General features: G+C 41.4%; 1 protein-coding gene across 3 annotated transcripts in view; it reads right to left on the minus strand.

Annotated features, from left to right (window-relative positions):
- CELF2 (CUGBP Elav-like family member 2) overlaps positions 1 to 21,002 on the minus strand; it is a 330,160-nt gene that overhangs the window by 77,879 nt on the left and 231,279 nt on the right. For all 3 annotated transcript variants that reach the window (XM_063309524.1, XM_063309523.1, XM_063309522.1), the window contains exon 5: positions 14,012 to 14,146. In XM_063309524.1, coding sequence (XP_063165594.1) covers positions 14,012 to 14,146 — 135 coding nt within the window. The remainder of the gene's footprint in view (positions 1 to 14,011; positions 14,147 to 21,002) is intronic.

A 21,002-nucleotide genomic window follows, 5' to 3' on the forward strand; every position in this document is an offset into this window, starting at 1 on the left:
CAGACCAGATCGGAAAGACGTACAAAGACTGTCAGCAAACAGATTTAAGAATTCATCCGTTACACTTGTTATCTCAACTGAAATGCTATCTTAACTTAGATTCCATGTTATCTTCAGCATGACAAGAGAACTGTAATACCGGCAAACTCTTTATTTCGATCTATGCACTTTGGAATGTGCAACTTTGTTCAAGCCAGCATCTCTCTTAGGAAGCTGGTAGATAATGACAACCAAATCCAAAGTGGCGCTGATGGCACAATTAACATCCACTTCTGACTTCTTAAAAATGTTAAATATCAGCTGTGAAATCAGCACAGTGGTGCTGAAGACACTGACTTACGACTGGTCCTCACACTTATGACTGTCACCGTGTCTCCACGGTCACATGATCACAATTTGGGCACTTAGCGACCGGTTCATATTTATGACCATTGCAGCATCCTGCGGTCACACGATTGCCATTTTTGACCTTCCCGGCTGGCTTCCGGCAAGCACAATCATTGGGGGACCGCATGATTCACTTAACAACCATGTGGTTTGCTTAACACCCGTGGTGATTTGCTTAATGGCCACCACAAAAAAAGGTTGTAAAATCAGATCAGATTCGCTTAATGGCCACTTTGCTTAGCAACCAAAATTCTGGTCCCCATTCATTCATTCATTCATTTATTTATTATCCCGCCTTTATTATTTTTTTTATAAATAACTCAAGGCGGTGAACATGCCTAATACTCCTTCCTCCTCCTATTTTCTCCACAACAACCCTGTGAGGTGAGTGGTGGTTGTTAAGTGAGGACTACCTCTACTGTTAACTATGGGTTGTTCATTAATCTATCTCCATAATATGTGGGCATGCAAGTGGCTTGTTTCAAAGAAACCACAGTTAAGACCAATCATGATTTTGGGCTTAATTGTGGTTAATATAAAATGGAAAGATAAGCAAACACCTCTCCACAGCTGTGGCATGGGGAGATGAGAAAGAGAGCATGGAAATCTGATGCTTTAGATTTTTCTTCTTTTAGCACAGGGATCAGCATCATATGGTCCTCCAGTTGTTGTTGAACTCCAGTTCCTAATAGATTTGGCCAGCATGGCCAGTGATGAGGGATGCAATCCAACAACACCCTGGGCAGACATAGGTGGCCACTCTAGGATATCCAAATTGGGCTACCGATCCTCAGTGCAATCCTACACATAACTGCTATACTGTTACTATGCAATTTGTCTCATTCTATCAGAAGATACCAGGTTATAGCCCCAAAGTAAATGTTTCTGGTATTAATAGCTTTCTCTCTCTCTCTCTCTCTCCTTTTCCCTCTCTCTTTCACTCACAAACTTTGAAAACCATGGAAGAGAAACCTCAGCTTCTCATCCTCCTGGTTAAGTGAAAGATTTGGAAACAACTGGGGAATAAGCCATCGAGTGTTTCCAAGATTAAAATAATTGTTTCAAGAAATACATCGGAAGCTAGTCCAACTCCCCACGTGTGCAAAAAGATGCTACTTTGTGGAGCTACTTTAACTCCAATGCTGGAGGGATCCATTTTGCATCAGAAAATTCAGGCATCTCAACACCTCCAATCGGGATGTCAAGATAGGTCACTCCCTTTCTGCCAGAAATGTTTTGCATGCCTAAAATCTGGTGCAAGCCAGTGAATTCTGGGGGATTTGGGGTGCCATTTTGCAGAGCAGGCTTTAAGAGCAACTTCCGTGAGACTTTGGCTAAAGTAAAGGGCCCCTTCCAGGCTTCAGGTAGACCAACAGCTCTCCCAATAGAAGCATAATGTCAGGCGTCTCAGTGCCCCTAGGTGGCTAGCTCACAGCTTCTACCTGCTCACTGGTGTCCACTGAACCAGGAAAGAGAGAGAGAAGATGATCCGTCATAAATGTCTCGGAGGCTATTTCCAGTGGCTTCAAATACATGTTAAAAGAGCAAGGGAGAAACTTGCAGAATCCGACAGACCAAATCTAATGAGTCAAAGCTTCAGCTTCCACCGGCTGAAATCAACCTGAACAGGTCATAACAAAACTCTAAATACGATTATTACCAAAGTGTTTCTCCTCAGCCTTAGTTCAAATGAAGAAGAAAAAAATAGTTGGCCAACCATATTCTTCGTAATTTCCATGCGCTGACCTAAATCAAAATAGACCACTTGGTTGCATTCTCACAATGCAGAAAATCCTAAACCTGGGTTAAGAAAATACAATGGCTGCATTCACATGACATGCTGTACTCAATAGTATAGCGTGACGTGGTTCTTACAGTGGCATCATTCCTTTCATGCTGAGTACCAAATTATTCAATTCTGTTTTTAACTTTGTCTACCACGCTGCACAAAGCCAAAACAAAACAACAACAACAACAACACAAAGAAACAAAACCCAACACACTTTCCTAAGTATTCAGTAGAAAGAATTCTGGCCACCCAAAAAGAGTTTGGAGGGAATTCCAAAAGGTATCTACTACAAGCCACAATGAAGTAAAAATGACAACACATGGACATGATGTCATTAGGAAAATAACACGATGATGTCATTTGTATTATGACATCTGAGGCAAGATACAAGTTGTGTCATTTGCATGGTGATATTATGACACATGTGTCGTCACCATCATCCCCACCCGTGTAAAGGCTGTGCTCCATGTTTCCATCATTCTAATAAGCTACCACAGATGGAAGTCAGGGCAATCTCAAAATCAGGAAAAGCCAATTTCTTTCAATTTCATTCCTGAAGTTTTCACTGCATATACTTAAAGCTGTCTTCTCCCAACTGCACACTTATTTCCTATGCACACATATGGTCTAAGCTGTTTTCAGCATATGTGTTGTTCTGGTTGGTGCCAGATGTGACACCTTTAATCCTAACCCTACAGGTCTGAATGGTTTCTGGGCTTTGGGGCCTAATGTGATATGCTCTCTGGACCTGTTTCTGAGTTCAATCAAGAATGTGATCTTAGCTCGGCAAAAAGCCCCCACACCACACCCCATCATTTTCCCAATGCCATGTCCCACTACACTTCATCAATCTGTGGCTGCCTGTATGATTACAATCTAGGGATGAATCAACAAGCAGAGTCAAATTCCATCAAGTGCAGTGTCTTAGGGTGCACAGGGAAGCTTCCGTCACTGAAACAACAAAAGACTTAAGTTCAGCCAGACCCTGACTTAATCCAGAATGGTATTTGTCTTTCCGAATCATGCATGGAAGACTCAAATAACTCCTGCCAGCCTGAAAACCCTCAGCTCTTCATTAGCTTCTGCGTATATTATCTAGCAAATTGCCCAGATACCTGCACTCTCCATTTCCACCTTGCATGGTTAATCCAATTAGTACTATTAACATGGAAAATTAAAATGTTTAATTTGCTTTGCTCTCCTTGGTACAGAGAGCTACAATATAGCTTGAGTTACAGCCACAGAAATGAAATTGCTACAGGTTTATTTTTCATATCGTGGCCATGGAAAAGACTGTTCATAGCACTTCAGTTTGGTTCTCTCTCTGAAAAGCTCAGCACAGCTTAGCATATTGTTCCCAGTTTTCTCTACCAGGAAAGCTTTAGGTCTGAAAGGAGAATGGCATGGGGGTGCCTTAATACCATTCTGCTAACCATAAGTTGATGGATGACAACATCGTAGTTCAGCCATTAGCCACCCACTGGACAATCTGAAGGTCAAAAGGATCCCAGTGCTTCATCTTACATTGTACTTCTGTACTTCATCCTTCCATAGCCATTCTGATCTTAGGCAAGCCATAAAGGGGCACCTTTAGGTCTAACCCTAATCCTTAGATAACACCAGGTGGTCTGCACTTACTTCCCGTTCCAACTGAACTGGATGCATTCCCACAAATCCTAAAATCAGGATCACCTATCACCTATCCTCAGAGCCCCTTGCTTACTTTTCCTTTTTTAAAGCTTCGCATGTTGCGTGTTGATGTATTCCTTGATCAAATTCAGTGGATGCTATTTTGAGGTTCTACGCTGCCCTGGCCTACTGTCAAGACCATGCTGCCTGTCCCATCTATTCAGGAAGAGAGTTTTCTCTCTGGGACACAGCTTGGCTAACCTTACTAAGGTTTTCCTTGAGCTTGTTAACTAGTCATGCTTGCCAATTATTCAATGGGCAAACTGCTTGAGCTTTAATTAACTAGCTTGTCTAATTTCTGGTTACGGCTTTGGCATTTTGCCTGGACATCAGCACCACCTCTGCCGCATGGCTCCACACGATCTTATTTCCAGTTTCTGCCTTGCTCTCATCTGTTTTGCAATTTGGTTGCTATTCCCTCCACCTCCGGTTCCATATTCCCTGGCCTTTTTTTTTTTGAATATCCTCATCCATTTTACTTCAGCAAAGGATCGTTACCTTGTCGTGGTGCTGAAGCTTGAGCACCTCAATGATGCCATGAGCTAAACCATGAAGGGCCACCCAAGACGGGAAGGTCATGACAGAGAGGTCAGACTAAATGCGACCCCTGGGGAAGGGAATGGCAACCCACCCCAGTATTCTTGCCCTGAAAACTAAACGGATCAGTACAACCAGGGATATGTCGGTATCCCATCGGAAGATGAGACCCCCAGGTCGGAAGATGGTCAAAATGCTACTGGGGAGGAACAGAGGATGAGCTCAACTAGCCCCAGACGTGATGACGCAGCTAGCTCAAAGCCGAAAGGACGGCTAGCGGCCGACGGTGCTGGTGGTGAACGGCGAATCCGATGTTCTAAGGATCAACACACCATTGGAACCTGGAATGTAAGATCTATGAGCCAGGGCAAATTGGATGTGGTTATTGGTGAGATGTCCAGATTCAACATAGACATTTTGGGAGTCAGTGAACTGAAATGGACTGGAATGGGCCATTTCAGATCAGATGACCACCAGATCTACTACTGTGGACAAGAGGACCACAGAAGAAATGGAGTAGCCTTCATAATTAATAGTAAAGTGGCTAAAGCAGTGCTTGGATACAACCCAAAAAATGACAGAATGATCTCAATTCGAATTCAGGGCAAGCCATCTAACATCACAGTGATCCAAATATACGCCCCAACCACAAATGCTGAAGAAGCTGAAGTAGAGCAGTTCTATGAGGATCTGCAGCACCGACTGGACAACACGCCTAAAAGAGATGTTCTTTTCATCACAGGAGACTGGAATGCTAAGGTGGGCAGTCAAATGACACCTCGAATTACAGGTAAGTATGGCCTGGGAGAACAAAATGAAGCAGGACATAGGCTGATAGAATTTTGCCAAGACAATTCACTCTGCATAACAAACACTCTCTTCCAACAACCTAAGAGACGGCTTTATACATGGACTTCCCCAGATGGACAACACCGAAATCAGATTGACTACATCCTTTGAAGCCAAAGATGGCGGACATCTATACAGTCGGTAAAAACAAGACCTGGAGCTGACTGTAGTTCCGATCACCAACTTCTTCTTGCACAATTTAGGATCAGACTAAAGAGATTAGGGAAGACCCACAGATCAGCTAGATATGAGCTCACTAATATTCCTAAGGAATATGCAGTGGAGGTGAAGAATAGATTTAAGGGACTGGACTTAGTAGATAGGGTCCCGGAAGAACTATGGACAGAAGTTGGCAGCATTGTCCAGGAGGCGGTAACAAAATACATCCCAAAGAAAGAGAAAACCAAGAAGGCAAAATGGCTGTCTGCTGAGACACTAGAAGTAGCCCAAGAAAGAAGGAGAGCAAAAGGCAACAGTGATAAGGGGAGATATGCCCAATTAAATGCAAAATTCCAGAGGTTAGCCAGAAGAGATAAGGAATTATTTTTAAACAAGCAATGCACGGAAGTGGAAGAAGACAATAGAATAGGAAGGACAAGAGACCTCTTCCAGAAAATTAGAAACATCAGAGGTAAATTCCAGGCAAAAATGGGTATGATCAAAAACAAAGATGGCAAGGACCTAACAGAAGAAGAAGAGATCAAGAAAAGGTGGCAAGAATATACGGAAGACCTGTATAGGAAGGATAACAATATCGGGGATAGCTTTGACGGTGTGGTCAGTGAGCTAGAGCCAGACATCCTGAAGAGTGAGGTTGAGTGGGCCTTAAGAAGCATTGCTAATAACAAGGCAGCAGGAGACGACGGCATCCCAGCTGAACTGTTCAAAATCTTGCAAGATGATGCTGTCAAGGTAATGCATGCTATATGCCAGCAAATTTGGAAAACACAAGAATGGCCATCAGATTGGAAAAAATCAACTTATATCCCCATACCAAAAAAGGGAAACACTAAAGAATATTCAAACTATCGAACAGTGGCACTCATTTCACATGCCAGTAAGGTAATGCTCAAGATCCTGCAAGGTAGACTTCAGCAGTTCATGGAGCGAGAATTGCCAGAGGTACAAGCTGGGTTTAGAAAAGGCAGAGGAACTAGAGACCAAATTGCCAATATCCGCTGGATAATGGAAAAAGCCAGGGAGTTTCAGAAAAACATCTATTTCTGTTTCATTGACTATTCTAAAGCCTTTGACTGTGTGGACCATAACACATTGTGGCAAGTTCTTAGTGGTATGGGGATACCAAGTCATCTTGTATGCCTCCTGAAGAATCTGTATAACGACCAAGTAGCAACAGTAAGAACAGACCACGGAACAACGGACTGGTTTAAGATTGGGAAAGGAGTACGGCAGGGCTGTATACTCTCACCCTACCTATTCAACTTGTATGCAGAACACATCATGCGACAAGCTGGGCTTGAGGAATCCAAGGCTGGAGTTAAAATCTCTGGAAGAAACATTAACAATCTCAGATATGCAGATGATACCACTTTGATGGCTGAAAGTGAAGAGGAACTGAGGAGCCTTATGATGAAGGTGAAAGAAGAAAGTGCAAAAGCTGGCTTGCAGCTAAACCTCAAAAAAACCAAGATTATGGCAACCAGCTTGATTGATAACTGGCAAATAGAGGGAGAAAATGTAGAAGCAGTGAAAGACTTTGTATTCCTAGGTGCAAAGATTACTGCAGATGCTGACTGCAGTCAGGAAATCAGAAGACGCTTAATCCTTGGGAGAACAGCAATGACAAATCTCGATAAAATAGTTACGAGCAGAGACATCACACTGACAACAAAGGCCCACATAGTTAAAGCAATGGTGTTCCCCGTAGTAACATATGGCTGCGAGAGCTGGACCGTAAGGAAGGCTGAGCGAAGGAAGATCGATGCTTTTGAACTGTGGTGTTGGAGGAAAATTCTGAGAGTGCCTTGGACTGCAAGAAGATCCAACCAGTCCATCCTCCAGGAAATAAAGCCAGACTGCTCACTTGAGGGAATGATATTCAAGGCAAAACTGAAATACTTTGGCCAATAATGAGAAGACAGGACACCCTGGAGAAGATGCTGACGCTAGGGGGAGTGGAGGGCAAAAGGAAGAGGGGCCGACCAAGGGCAAGGTGGATGGATGATATTCTAGAGGTGACGGACTCGTCCCTGGGGGAGCTGGGGGTGTTGACGACCGACAGGAAGCTCTGGCGTGGGCTGGTCCATGAAGTCACGAAGAGTTGGAAGCGACTAAACGAATAAACAACAACAACATCCATTTTAACCCCAGATCAAAAGAGATGAATGGACCGAATTTAACTTTCTTTAGCATGTAATGTCCTGTAACGTGATCTTGAAGAACTTTTTGCTATTGACATGCAGACTAAGATATAGTAACTTATCTATCTATCTATCTATCTATCTATCTATCTATCTATCTATCATCTATCTGTCAAACTTGTCACTGCCCATCTCCTCTGACCGGAGGGACTCTGGGCGGTTTACAGCGCAGAATAAATATACAATAAAAACTCAAATAAAAACACAGTAAAATTCCAATAAAATCCCATTAAAAACCAAAACAATTTCTTAACTACCCCAGCTCATAAAATCCAGATGGCTTAGAAATTAAATGGAAGCAAGGATTTCCACTTGAGCCTCCCAAGATACACATTCCTGTAGAGCGTGGTGGAATACCCCCAAATCATTCTTGGAGCATGAAGATGTTTATGGAAGGTTTCCTATACCACCCTTCCATCTCCTATCCCTTTGCAGTTCTTACCCTCAACCCACTTTATACAAGGGAAAAGGTGAGCTGATTCTCCTGAGACAGTTTTTGGTGACTGTCTTGTAGGTGGTTGAAAGTTGAGGAGTAAAGAAGACATTTTCCTTCCCTTAATGAAGTATTGTTAAGGGAGGTATCTTGGATATTCTTGGACAGGTTCATTGGGTGACTTTTAGGAAGAAGTCAGTTAAATCCAGCCAACTGTTTGGGTACTTAACCTCTGCTTTCATGGCTTATTAAATCTAGAAAGGGTGCCACCACTGTTTAACAGGTTGTGAATGCTTCACTTTCTGCATTCAGATTCCTTAAAAGAAGCTATTATCTGACAGTTTCCAAAGAAACCCACCCTGGGCCAACCGGTTCTATCATTCTGGGATGAAAATGATTATCTTTGATTTATTTCAGTCCTATTGCAGACTAGCTTCGGGGATGAAAAATATTTGGTCACTCAGATGACCTTTGGTGAGAGAGACTGCAGCAATGAGATCTTCCTAATTCTCTTGGACCTGTCAGAGGTTATTGATGCTATAAACCGCTGTATCTTTCCGGATACCTCTGAATAGGCTGCATTGATTGGTTATAAGAGGGTGGTGGTTCTTAATTAAAATGTCCATTTCCTGAAGACGTACTTCGGAATCATTTCTCAACTTCCTGGCTCCTTTGGGTTTTGCAGTTCTATTCTTTCTTCCATACTGCTGAATATCTACACAGAATGGCTGGGAGAAGTAATTTAAAGATCTGCCATTTAAAAGACATTCAGGGGAGGTGGGTAACCCCCCCTCCCCCTCGAGCTTTTTCAAATAAACTGCTCCATTTCTGGAAGAATTTTCCTGGCGAGGCTTGCCTACCATCATCTTCATGATTCTTGGGGCACTGACAGAAGACACATTTATTCAGCAACATATATTCATTGGCCTGTCTCTGTTTTTTTTAAAAAATACAGGTAGTCCTCAGTTAACGACCATTCATTTAGCGACCATCCGGAATTACGATGGTGCTGAAAAAAACGACTTATGACCATTCCTCACACTTACAACTGTTGCAGTGTCTCCACAGCCATGTGACTGTGATTTGGCCTCTTGGCAAGTGTTGCACATTTATGATGGTTGCAGTGTCCCGTGGCCATGTGATCACCATTTTTGACCATCCCAGACAGCTTCCGATAAGCAAAATTATGCATGGTTTCCTTAATGAACACATGGTTCACTTAACAACCATGTGATTCGCTTAACAACTGCCACAAAAATGGTCATAAAATCAGGTCTGGATTCGCTTAATGACTGCATTGCTTAGTGACCTAAATTCAACCCAATTGTGGTTGTTAAGCAAGGACTACCTGTGTGTTTGGATTGTGCTATGGCATTATAGTTCTTAGTATTTTATCTCAGCCTTCCCCGACCTAAAGCTGTACAGATGTGTTAAGATCAAAACTCCCAGAATGCTAGGGAGCATGGTCTTAGAGAACGTAGTCCCAACATATCTGGAAGACACAGGTTTGAGAAGGGCTTTTTGACATGGTATTAAATGCTCAACCTATTTGTGAGCTGCTTTGGGGCTGACTATTGAAATAGCAATAATAAATAAATAGATTTTCTTCCCAATAATATTTTGCACGTAAAGGCTGGATTTCTGAAGATTAAGGTGAATATCTGGATCAAATTCTTAAACCCATTGGGTTGGTCTCCTGCTCCACTGATAAATTTCTATAATTCATCCTGCAGTTGCATTTTGGAGGGTAGGCTCCAATTATACAGTTTCTCTGTAGGGGCACCCTGGGCACTTGGGTTAGAGAGTGCCAGAGCCAATACTAAGCAAAAAATAAGGGTTATGGACCACCAATTGCCACTGTTTCCAAGTTATTCTAATGTGAGTAGAATCAGTAGTTCTTTGAAGTTGCATGAATTGTTGAACATACCAGTTCCCAGCATAGAATGGCCTTCACATTGGCCCATTGGTCCTATTTAGAAAATACAGGAAAATTCTGTATTGTAAGAGCGCTCGACTATACAGCTCTGGGGAGGCCAGATTAATAGAAAATATCCTAAACAATGCATTTAATTCGGCTATATGGCACTTTCTCATCCCCCCCCCCTTCTATACTGCTCCCAATTTGACCAAGATGCATCGCAAGCCACTTTTCTGCTATCAGGCCTAGAGATTTATTTATTAATTATCATCACAATGATTTATTTATCACCATTATTTTTATACCTCCCCCTCCAGGATCAGAAAATAAAAATGTATTGATGCCCCTTGATAGACACCAAGCAACTGCCATAATTTCTTATAGCTCTGTGAGATCATTTTTCCTTGTGATTTTAGGATTGGGGGCTATTTTTATGGTAATTTATTTCACCTTGTACGTATATGTATGTATGTGTATGATCTGGTCATTTACCAAAATAAAGGAAGCAGCTTTTAGATCCCCGTATTGTGTCCATAGCTATGGGCTTTCCAGAGCGATCCTATTCTTTGAATGAGGGACTGGTTTTCTTGTAGCATCTGCCCTCTGATAGGCATAGATTGCTTTGTTTCAGAAGGGCTCTTGGTTGGTTCAGGGTCTCACTGGTTCCAGATGAAATCCAACACAGCTTCTTAAGGGATCATTTTAAAAGGAAGTGATATTCAGGAAGACATGATCCAGGAAGGAAGGAATAAAGATCACCTTTGCCCTCCAACGCACAGGCGTTCATCTAGGATGCACTACATCTTACTCTTCATCTACCTTCTACCCATTCTGATTTGCAGATGTTTGTTTTATACCTCTGACAATGTTCTGACAGTGAAATACATAAAATAGAAAGGTACGCAGATACCTGCAAAGACACAATACGCATGAAGCCCTGAATTCCCTCCACTTCTGACTTAAACAATGCTCTTCTATCCATAAATAGGCGAGAAACTTCCCTTTTTAGAACAAATGATAATAGAGATATAGGGATGTTTATTGAGATTCTGCTCCTCTTTAGAAAGAATTCTGGTGCTTTCAGAAATGATTTCAGCATAATTTATTGAGATACTGTATATATGTAGGACATGTAATAGAAATGCATAAACTGTGGCTCTCTTTTATTGATTTAATTCTGTTGCACTTCAGCTTCAAGATATTTAAGCCTAATAGTCCTCCTATTCTCCCATTTATTCCTCTGAGCCTTTTGAACTGAGATAGTTGAAATGGAAGGATTGTTTACAACTCTATAATGGGATCATATCTTATTAAAACTTTTACGATTGGTTAATAATTGATTCAGCTACATTATTGCCTGGACTCAGCTTAATAGCTTTTGTCAACGTGGATGACCAAATTGTTATCATAAGCATGAAACACAGCATATATTAAATGTTGGCTTTTCAGGTTTCTAGTCCTTATTATTATGATAGATTTGAACATGTCTGGGCAATATCTAATGAATCAGAAGGCAGAAGGGAGCAAAGATGGGTTGCCAATGGTCAGAAGTCTTGCCTCATGTCAACTAAAGCAGAATAAATAACTCAGAAATAAACATTTATCTGCAAAGGAGTGTAGTTTAATTAATTTACCCAGAGTGTACCCAGAGTGTTGCTTATCCATGGGGAGGACAGTTTTTTCTTTTTTTAAAAAATGTGCACACTTCCTTAGGAATACAGGAATGCGTTTTCTTTTCAAACAAAGGACAGAAATTGCTATGGAATCAAATACTGCCTCATCAGAACATAACCTGGTCTCTGATGTGCTTGCCCATTGTGAAAGATGCTTAGCTAACGGCTACTACATTACAGTGGGTATCAGAAATGTGGCAAGACTTGATATTTACCAGTGAATCTTAAGAAGATTTTGAGTCATGGCCCTGCTTTGCTTTTTCTCTTACCTGTAAATCAGGAGGGTGGAAACTTTTTTTAAAAGCTTGATTAGATTTTTTTCAAGATATACATAAAAACTAAAAAGAGTGAAACAAAAGAGCCTTTTTCTAAAGGGGTTGTTTGAAGGGGTTTTTTTTATGTTTCTTAACTGGGAGGGAAAATTTCCTTTAGAAGGGAATGTTAGAATTCAAATGCTTTATAGAAATAATGCTTATTATAGCATAAATTGGAGTGAGATATTGTTACTGATTTTGTTATGATTTATTGTTATTGATTTATGTGTTATCTTTGTTGTAGAAAGTCAGAAGTCCCACTATAGTAGTTTGCTTTGTTTTTTCACACCTTTTTAGTTTTTTTTCCCCTTTTTCGTTGTAGGCTCTTTTGCTTCATTCTTTTTAGTTTTTATGTACTGTATATCTTGAAAAGAAGTTAATAAAGCTTAAAAAAAAAGAGGGTGGAAACGTTTTTGGTGAAGGCCCTGTCCCCTTGGGGATAATCTCATTAAGGGGTGGTGCTGTTGATGAGATGGGCCGTGTGCTAGAGATGGACGGGGTCAATATTTTTATCTCTCTCTCTCCCTCTCCACCTCTTCTAATTGGTGACTTCTCTCTATCCTTTTTTCCTGCTTGCTTGCCATCTTGGTTACTGAAGGGCAAAACAGCAGTCCTGAACTGGTGGCCTTCAGAAGACTTCTGAAGCTACGTTGAGCTGCACTTGTGGCCCTCCTGTGCTGTAAATGACCAAATGGCTGTCGCTGTCCCATACAGCTACAGTCAACGTTGACTGCTAAATGTCAAGATCATTGCTCCCTCAGCTTACACAGCCTGAAAGCAGTCAATGTCAACATTCACCAGGTTTTCAATATTTATTATAGCAAATATTGTTTGAGGGGCAAATATTCTTTGTGTCCTGAGCCAGCAGGGGGCTTTGTTTGACCTTATCCCTACTTAGTCGTGAAACTCCTTGGATGAGTTTGGACCAATTACTATCTCTCAGTCTAATTTACCGAAGGGGTGTGGTAAGGATGAAAGCAGAGGATTGGAGGAAAATGGACAAAGGAAAATTGTATTTGCTAGCTTGAGTTCCTGGAGCAAAGGTAGATTATATGTTGCTGTGTGTGTCTCTCTCTGTGTATTTTATTTATATATATATATCTATGCAGGAACCATACCCCAGATATGAAATATGGCATTTCTTTTCTAACAGGCTAAATGTGAATAGGTAGCTAAAGCTGTAATCTTATTCACAAAATTGGGAATAAAGCTCAATGAACAACTTAATGAGACTTACTTCCAGTGAGACATGCATAAGATTGAGCTGTTAATCTTTCATCCTGAGAACCTTCACACAATTACCCTGACAATTCTTCCCAGTCTCTTTAAACTTCAGATCTGCACTGTATTACCTCTTGAGAGCCATGTACTTCTTTTGCAGATCTGTAGTCTGGACCCAGCTGTACTATCCAAGATGTGTTTAAAAAAACAAGTGGTTATTTGCTCTCTCTAGCTAAAAATCTGCAGGAGTGTTGTCCAGTTGAGTTACTGAAAGGTTAGCTCAGAATATTGCATCCTTTTCAGGTGTGATCAAGAAGCAATACTCAAAGCCAAGGCGATCAGATGAAGATGTGCAGCCAGCAGACAGAGCTATATTTGATATTGAAATGTCGAGGTCAACAGGGCAGGGAACAAATTCAGAAAACAGATTCTCAAGGACATACTCTTATTTCCATTCCTATAAAGATATCTGAATCATGGGAATTGGGGATACACACTACAGGGAAAGCAAAACCTGTCTTCTAACCCTTCCTTGGAAAGGCTGGGCTAAAGAGCTAGAAGGAAACAACCCACAGGGGAGTGCAAGGTATATGGACATTAATTATTGCCCACCCCACATTCCAGAGCTGTATAGCTAAACACTGGGGGATAGGGCCCAATGGACTTCTAATGGAATTCTGCTGAAGTTCTATTAAAAAGGGCTTGTCCCATGGCATCTGAGCTCAACCTTGATCTTGATCAACCAGTTCTGTCCCCCCCCCCCCCCAGCTCTAACTCGCCTTTTAAAAGAAGAGGGCCTTATAAGACTGCACATGCTCACCTCTGCTGAGTCCGTCCGGTCCCCGAAGGATTCGGCATTCTTCAATCTGGCCAAATGGAGAAAACAGCACTCTGATATCGTTCTCATTACACTTCTTCGAAACCATTCCTATGAACAATTTTCTGTCTTCCACAGCTAGAAGATTAAAATAATAATACTAATAACAACAACAGCAACGAGCAAAAGGCATCTTTCTCTCACTTTCCTCATCTGAGATCAATGCTTATTACCACGTCAAAGCAAGCCACAGAGTTGTGAGCGGAGTGCTGTCCCTGGTGACAAGGCGGGTGGAGAACACTTCACACACACAACACTTCTCTAAGTCACCTGCCTTTCTCTGGGGAGTGCTCCATAGCTTGCAGCTACCAGTTCTTTGTACACCGATGTTTGCTAGATTCACAGATTGGAAGAGATGGTTGGCTTTTCCACCTCTCATATTGCTGCTGAAACAGAAAATCCATCTGATATTCAAGGTTAGATGTTGGTGAATAGGATCAAAGAATGTGAGCCAATTCTAATTTAGATAAAATCTCTCCCACCTTCCCTACACATGTGTGAAAGAGAAGTGATAACCGAGGACATAAAATGGAACGGGTTAATAGAATCTCAAGGCAGAATTTTTACCTATAACGATATGGTTATTCTTATTCCACGCAGACATTTTTAGCAAGTATGCTCATTAGATTAGAGAAACACTTCAAGGAAGTGTTATAAAATTATGTGGGGGTAAATGAAATCCCAGCAGATATGCAATGCTGGACTGGCAAAAAAAAAAAAAAAAGTGGGATCAGGTGGGGTTAAATTATTGCTAGATTATTTCATTTGATATAAAGCAGCAAGAGAAAAGAAAAAGAAAAAAAGTAGGTCAAGGCAGTAGCTCCATGCATCCAGTCAAGCTTCAGCAAAAGCATATTCAGAAGCTTTAGTATTCTGCAGCTTGGAAATAAGCAAGAACTGGGTTAGTTGAATATTTGGTACTGGTGCAGAGCATGTCTGGCAGCACTTCGCTGATGGGGCTTGGAAGCGAAGTGGGGCCAGACCTGGTTAGGGCTTTTAGGCAAGATTCCTTAGGAATACCAGGACTGTAGGTTACTTGGGAAGGAGAAAAGCAGTCCCATATCAGGTCCATGCTGGTGATCCTAGATGAAGAGAACCTGTTTGGTGTGGTGGTGAAGGCCTCAGGCTAGAAACTGGGAGACCGTGAGTTCTAGTCCTGCCTTGGGCACAAAGCCAGCTGGGTGACCTTGGGCCAGTCCCTCTCTCTCAGCCCTGGGAAGGAGGCAATGGCCAACCACTTCTGAAAAACTTGGCCAAGAAAACTGCAGAGACTTGTCCAGGCAGTCTCCGAGAATTGGACACGATTGAATGGATTAAAAAAAACCCTGAGATCTGCAAACCAGCAAGGTTCTAGCAGTACCTTATCCTGTGATATGTGTGACACATGATATCAGGAAGGAACTTATAGCCCTTATGAGGTTCCCAGGAAGGAACGGTTTACTTTATGTAACTTATTGTTGCAGATGTGAACCCAGTTATAACTAAAGTGGTTGCAAAGCTTTTCCATATTGCTGTTAAGATGAGTTACTGTTGTAGCCACACTGACTGTATTAAGCTAATTTTCTTTATTTTAAGCAAGATAGTCCAGTTCTGGAGTTTATTACATCTTGTTGATTGGCCAAAGAATCAATCGTCCTGGTGGTGAACTTGGCCCAAAAGAGACTTGGCTTGAAAGATTTGGACTCAGGACACATTAGGAGTGAATCTCTCAGTACAAAAAATTAATTGTACCACCTTGTACGCCTATGTTATTATTGTACAGTAATTTACCACCATCAGGGAAGGAAGGTCATCCTTAGTCCAAATGGATCTTGTGTTTCTTTTGGCCACAGAAATAAAACTCAGTTACTAAAATATCTTGCATGCTTGATATTGTACTGTTAAATTTTCTTTTTTCTCTTTGACTGTTCTCTGCATACACTACTTTTTATGTGGGCCACTGAAGACTATGATTCACAGTGTGTGTGTGCACACGGGCGCATATCAAGTAAGCCCTTGTGGTTTATTTGCTACAACAAAGGACTCTTTCTGAATGAGACAGAAATGTCGTGTTACTAAAAGCTCAACTAAGAATATTTTTTAAAAATAAAGAGGATAGTAATAATTCCAATTTATAGTCTGTCTGTCTAGAAGGCACTAAGGCAGGTAACTTATCCCCGATTGCCCTATGTAATTATTTTTGTATGTAAGTATTTTGGCTTTCATGTTTCTTAGATAAGGGGGCACACACCTAACCTCTAATTCTTTGTTCCTGCCACGTCCATGGATAGCATTGCAAACAAAGAAATCAAGAGGGCTCTCTTGGGCACTTCCATTCAAAACCAGCACCTGGACACATTGTTCAGAAAGAACTATCAGTTGTTTACATTAATCAAAATGAGGAACACTAGAGGGGCAGCTACGCTGTTAGATCCTAAATGCCATCCGACTCAAAAGGCTTACAAGATCATAGATGTACAGTGTGATTGAGCACATTTAGGAGTTTTGTTCCACAGTACCGTGAGGTTCTTGGATGGAGAGCTTCAAGTAAGACATGATGCCCCCAAAGACTGCTTGCCTGCTGTTATTGATTGTTCTCTACAGCATGTAGCTAGGAAAGAAAACCGGCTGTTTTCTGGGCTCTGCTCTCGTTTTGAGAGGGGCAATATGAGACTCAAGAGACCTGGCCAATGGCCTGAATGAGCTGCTAATATGTCTGAGAGTATGTTCCACAATTTTGTACAAGAAATGTGGGCAACCTCTGCCCTCCAGATGTCAGCCTGCAGCTCCCATCAGCCCTGACTGCTGGCCATGGTGCTGGAGCTGACGGAAGTTGGAATCTAATAAGCTTTGGAGGATGAAAGGCTGCTTTGGTTTAGAACATGTGCTGCAGTCCATGTGTGATGGCTCTTCAATAAACAAGTCAAAGGGGAACATCAACAGCTTGACCACAAGGGACAGATGTCAGATTAAAAAAAAAAAAAAGTCTAGTAGCTGGACCTTCCCATGATGGATTGTTTCAAAAATGTGAAAGAGTGACAACTCATTGTGTTTTGAACAACTCTTACCACTGAATATACAGGAACTCTTTTGCTCATGTCTTGGTTGTGGAAAAGGTAGGCAAATGCTGTTTGCTGCTAATGAGCATGCAGCAATTGTAGGGAAGCACAGAGCAATCGCTACTCCAGAGACTTTACCAGACAGGCCCGTATTCCTGCTAATGTGCTAGCTGATTTAGGAATGAAGGAGGTCTTTCCCTTCCATTTTACAGGAAAGGAGAAGGGGCTAAAAAAAAAAAATTCTTCGTGAGCCCCTCCCATTAATTTACCTACTGTGGAAAATTAGAAAGCACATGCTGGCAAGAGTATACACTGCAGCAGGAACAGAGAAAACCAAAGTCTTTTCCAACTGTTTATTCCTTCACAGATTTTATGCTTTCAGAACTAGTTTGCAACAGGGACAGTGTGTGCCTGTGTGTGCCTATGTGGGGGTACATGCATGTGCTCAGGTTTGTTGTGTCAGCATTTTTACTGATCCCAGGAGTTTTGTCTGGCATCATTTTTCTCTGTGTATTTATGCAAGCTTAATAACATTATCCTGATGTTTTATATCAGCTGGCACAAGAAGAACACATCCCCCCAGGAGAAGATTAGAGAAAGACTGGGGAGTGTCTCAATGGACAAGGGGTTTGCCTTACATCTCCTCCAATGTTTCCCTTGTCAATGGACCCCCTCAAAGCCCATGTTGTATTTCCTTATGCTGCTTCATTTTTAAACCAGTTCTGGTCCAGATAGCCTTTCAGACAGAGGTTACCTTCAGTTGTCTTCTGACTGCCCTTTTCATAGAAGGCTGTCTTTCAGACAGAATATTGTCCCTTGTAAAATAAGACACAGTAATCCCATAACTACATGTACATCCCAGGAACAATATGAAATGCACATGTTTGGGCAAAACTCTTGTTCAGATGTTTATCTGACCATGTGAGGTCTTCAAAACCAGGTAAAAGATGGGGTTGCCTCCACTGACCTGGCCTCCTGACAGCCATTCTTATTCCCTGTAAGGTCTGTAGGAAAGGAGTACTCCTATTCACTTGAACACAGGGACAGCTTTAATAGGACTGTAATAGTCCCAACTCATGCTATCTGCCAAGTGAACGAAGGTACTGGTCTCCTTCAGAAATCCCAGACATCATGAAATTGGGAAGAGTAAGAGGGTGGACAAGCTCAACTGATGGTTGGGTCAGCATATGCAGTGTCATCTTGTGGAACACTTCAAGCTTTCATGTGTCCAAAGACCATTAAATTGCAGCCTTGTGTTAATTACCATGCACCCACCTTCTCAGTGTAAAGCAGACTATCTGCTCATCCCTTCATGCTTTCCCTACTGTCAGCAAGCGATACGGAGCAGTTTGTGTGTGTTTGTGTGTGTGAGCCGGTCTGCCCAGGCAATACATAGAACGATATCATCAGAATATGTATTAAAATTCACTCCACTTCAGGGAAGGAGGACTTGATATTGGGCCTGTAGTTACAGCTAGGTGTATATGCCACTGTATTAAATAACATGAAGAGCTGTTTGTGTTGGTTCTTCAACTCACAACTCATCTCCAACCTGAACTTCAAAGGTAAACAATTTGTCTAAACAGAACAAGCCTTATGATAAATTTTATTAAAAGTGTATGTTTGTAGAAGGGGTGTAGAAGGGGTGCAGGAAATGTCATTCCTCTCCTTATCTTTCAGGCCTGTTTACATGGAAAGGCTGCCAGCTTTTAACTAGTCATTGATTTAGCTTTCTCCCCCCACCCTGTGGAACAAAAAGCAAGGGTTTTTGTCCTTAATTTTCAAAAATGCTGTCGATGGCAGATTCCCTCTTGGCCGACTCAAGTTCCACTAGTAAACTGATAAATAGGGCAAATTAACTAAAATGATTTCACAGTTTTTAGCTGGAGGCTGATTTCATAGTAAATTAAACATCCAAAGAACTGACTCAGAGCTAAAAAAAGATCACCAAGCCAACTCAAAAAAATATGTATGTAGATCTGCTCCCATGATTTACAAAGGCAGCTGAGAGATCAATTGGAAGCAGTTGGTAGTAGTTGTGAGTGCAAACGAATATTCTTGAGTAAAAAACAGTTCCATTTGTTTTCAGTGAAGGAACCCAACCACTACGTTAATCTGACATAAAATCTTATATTCTTCATATGTGGACCATGAGATCCTGATTTTGAACTAGCATTCTTGGGTCTGGAGAGGATAGCAGTTAACCCAAAGGCCCTTATCCTTCATACAAGGATTTGCTCAACCCTCCTATTGTTCTGGGATTAAAACCAAGATTTCTAGATCTTGGACCAGATCCTTCCACATCTTGGACCACAGTTCCCACTGGCCAACCTGATCCCATTGGCCTGATCCCTAATCAGACTCATCGACTAAGTCATATAAAGGTTCCGGGAAGCCGAATTCAAGTGCGCCTTGCTTAGTATAAGATGGATAAGCAAAGAGGCCATTCATCAAGCCTTTTTCTAAGCCAAGGCTGCAACATTTATGGAGATAAAATAGGTTCTGCAGGTCTACCAATTAATTTACCCAACTAAGTGGAAGTCCCTTGCCACCCTGGTTGATCTAACAAAGGTAAGCAAAGAAAGACATCATTAGTACTTGGATGGGAGATTATCAGCAAATCCAGGGCTGTAGGCTAAGTTGAGAAGTTGAAGAAACATCCCAGAAGAGGACCATGGTGAACCCCTTCCATCTTGATGCCAAGAAAGCTTCATGTCTATGAAGCCACCAAGACTTCAGTTTGATTCAAGGGAGTCTTCACCTTTACCCTTAATAAACTCACAGGGTTTTGAAAATATTAGCTGCCCCCCAAAAAACCACAAAGGAGATCAGAAGTTGCTCCTTTAGATACCTTTCTTTTTCTTTCCTTTTTCGTTATTCTTCACTTTTTCTTTTACCCTTTTACAATTTATTTCTTTTTCTATTTCCTTTCTTTATGTTTCTGTAGTTCTTAAAATCTTTGTAAATCTTCTTTTAATAAAAAATTAAGAAAATATTAGGCTAGAATTTAGCCTACACCCAAACAATTATATTCTTTTACATTTAAATCAATGCACAAACAAGCATGCTGGCACAACGCAAAGTTCAGCAAGTCAAAGTGCCAGGCAATTTCCCCTTATTTTGCTTCTAAACTCCACATAGTTCTCATAGACTCTGTGGTGGGGGGTGGCTGCAGCTTGGTGATTTGGGTAGAAATGTGTCCATCTGACTAGAGCCTGCCCCCAAATCACCTGGGTTGAAAATAGCATCCTGGGTAGAAGATAGCATCCCTCTAAAGGCATTGGCAAAGCATCACCCATTTCTGATAACTGGGTATTTTGTGACTGGCAAGGCCCTTTGTGACTGATTTTATGGGAACATCTCCAACACTTTATAGTGGTATCAAGTAATAGCTAGACTGTCTGGTCTCTTGCAAACAGCTCAGAGAAAACACACAACTCATAGAAAATGAGATTGAAAAAGGCCTGCTAGGCAGTTGTTCTGTGACTTTGCAGAAACCTGGAAGAAAAGACTTTGAAAATTTTAAAGGGACAAAGTGCTGAGTTGGTAGCAGTAATTAAATGCCATATGTTAGCACTAATACATGGCAAGGGAAGTTGTTAATTAATTCAGGCCGCATTGCATCCAGGTAGAATATGGTAGATTGCAAGAGTGCAAAAAAGTGGGAAGAGGCAGGAAACTACTATGCAAAAGAGGATTAAGAATTTCTTCCTTTCTCCTCCAACCCTTGTTTCTTTTTTGTGAAAAATATATTTTAAAATAAACAACATCTTCATTCATGTGAAAGCTCGTAACTCTTTCTTTTTGCATAACAAGTATTTGACATTAGTCCTCTCACTTTCAAATAGATTTAAATAACTAATTGCTTGTGCACAGGATCAAACAAATGCAGATAA

Source organism: Candoia aspera, chromosome 7, assembly GCF_035149785.1.
Source record: "Candoia aspera isolate rCanAsp1 chromosome 7, rCanAsp1.hap2, whole genome shotgun sequence".
NCBI classification, from domain to species: Eukaryota; Metazoa; Chordata; class Lepidosauria; order Squamata; family Boidae; genus Candoia; species Candoia aspera.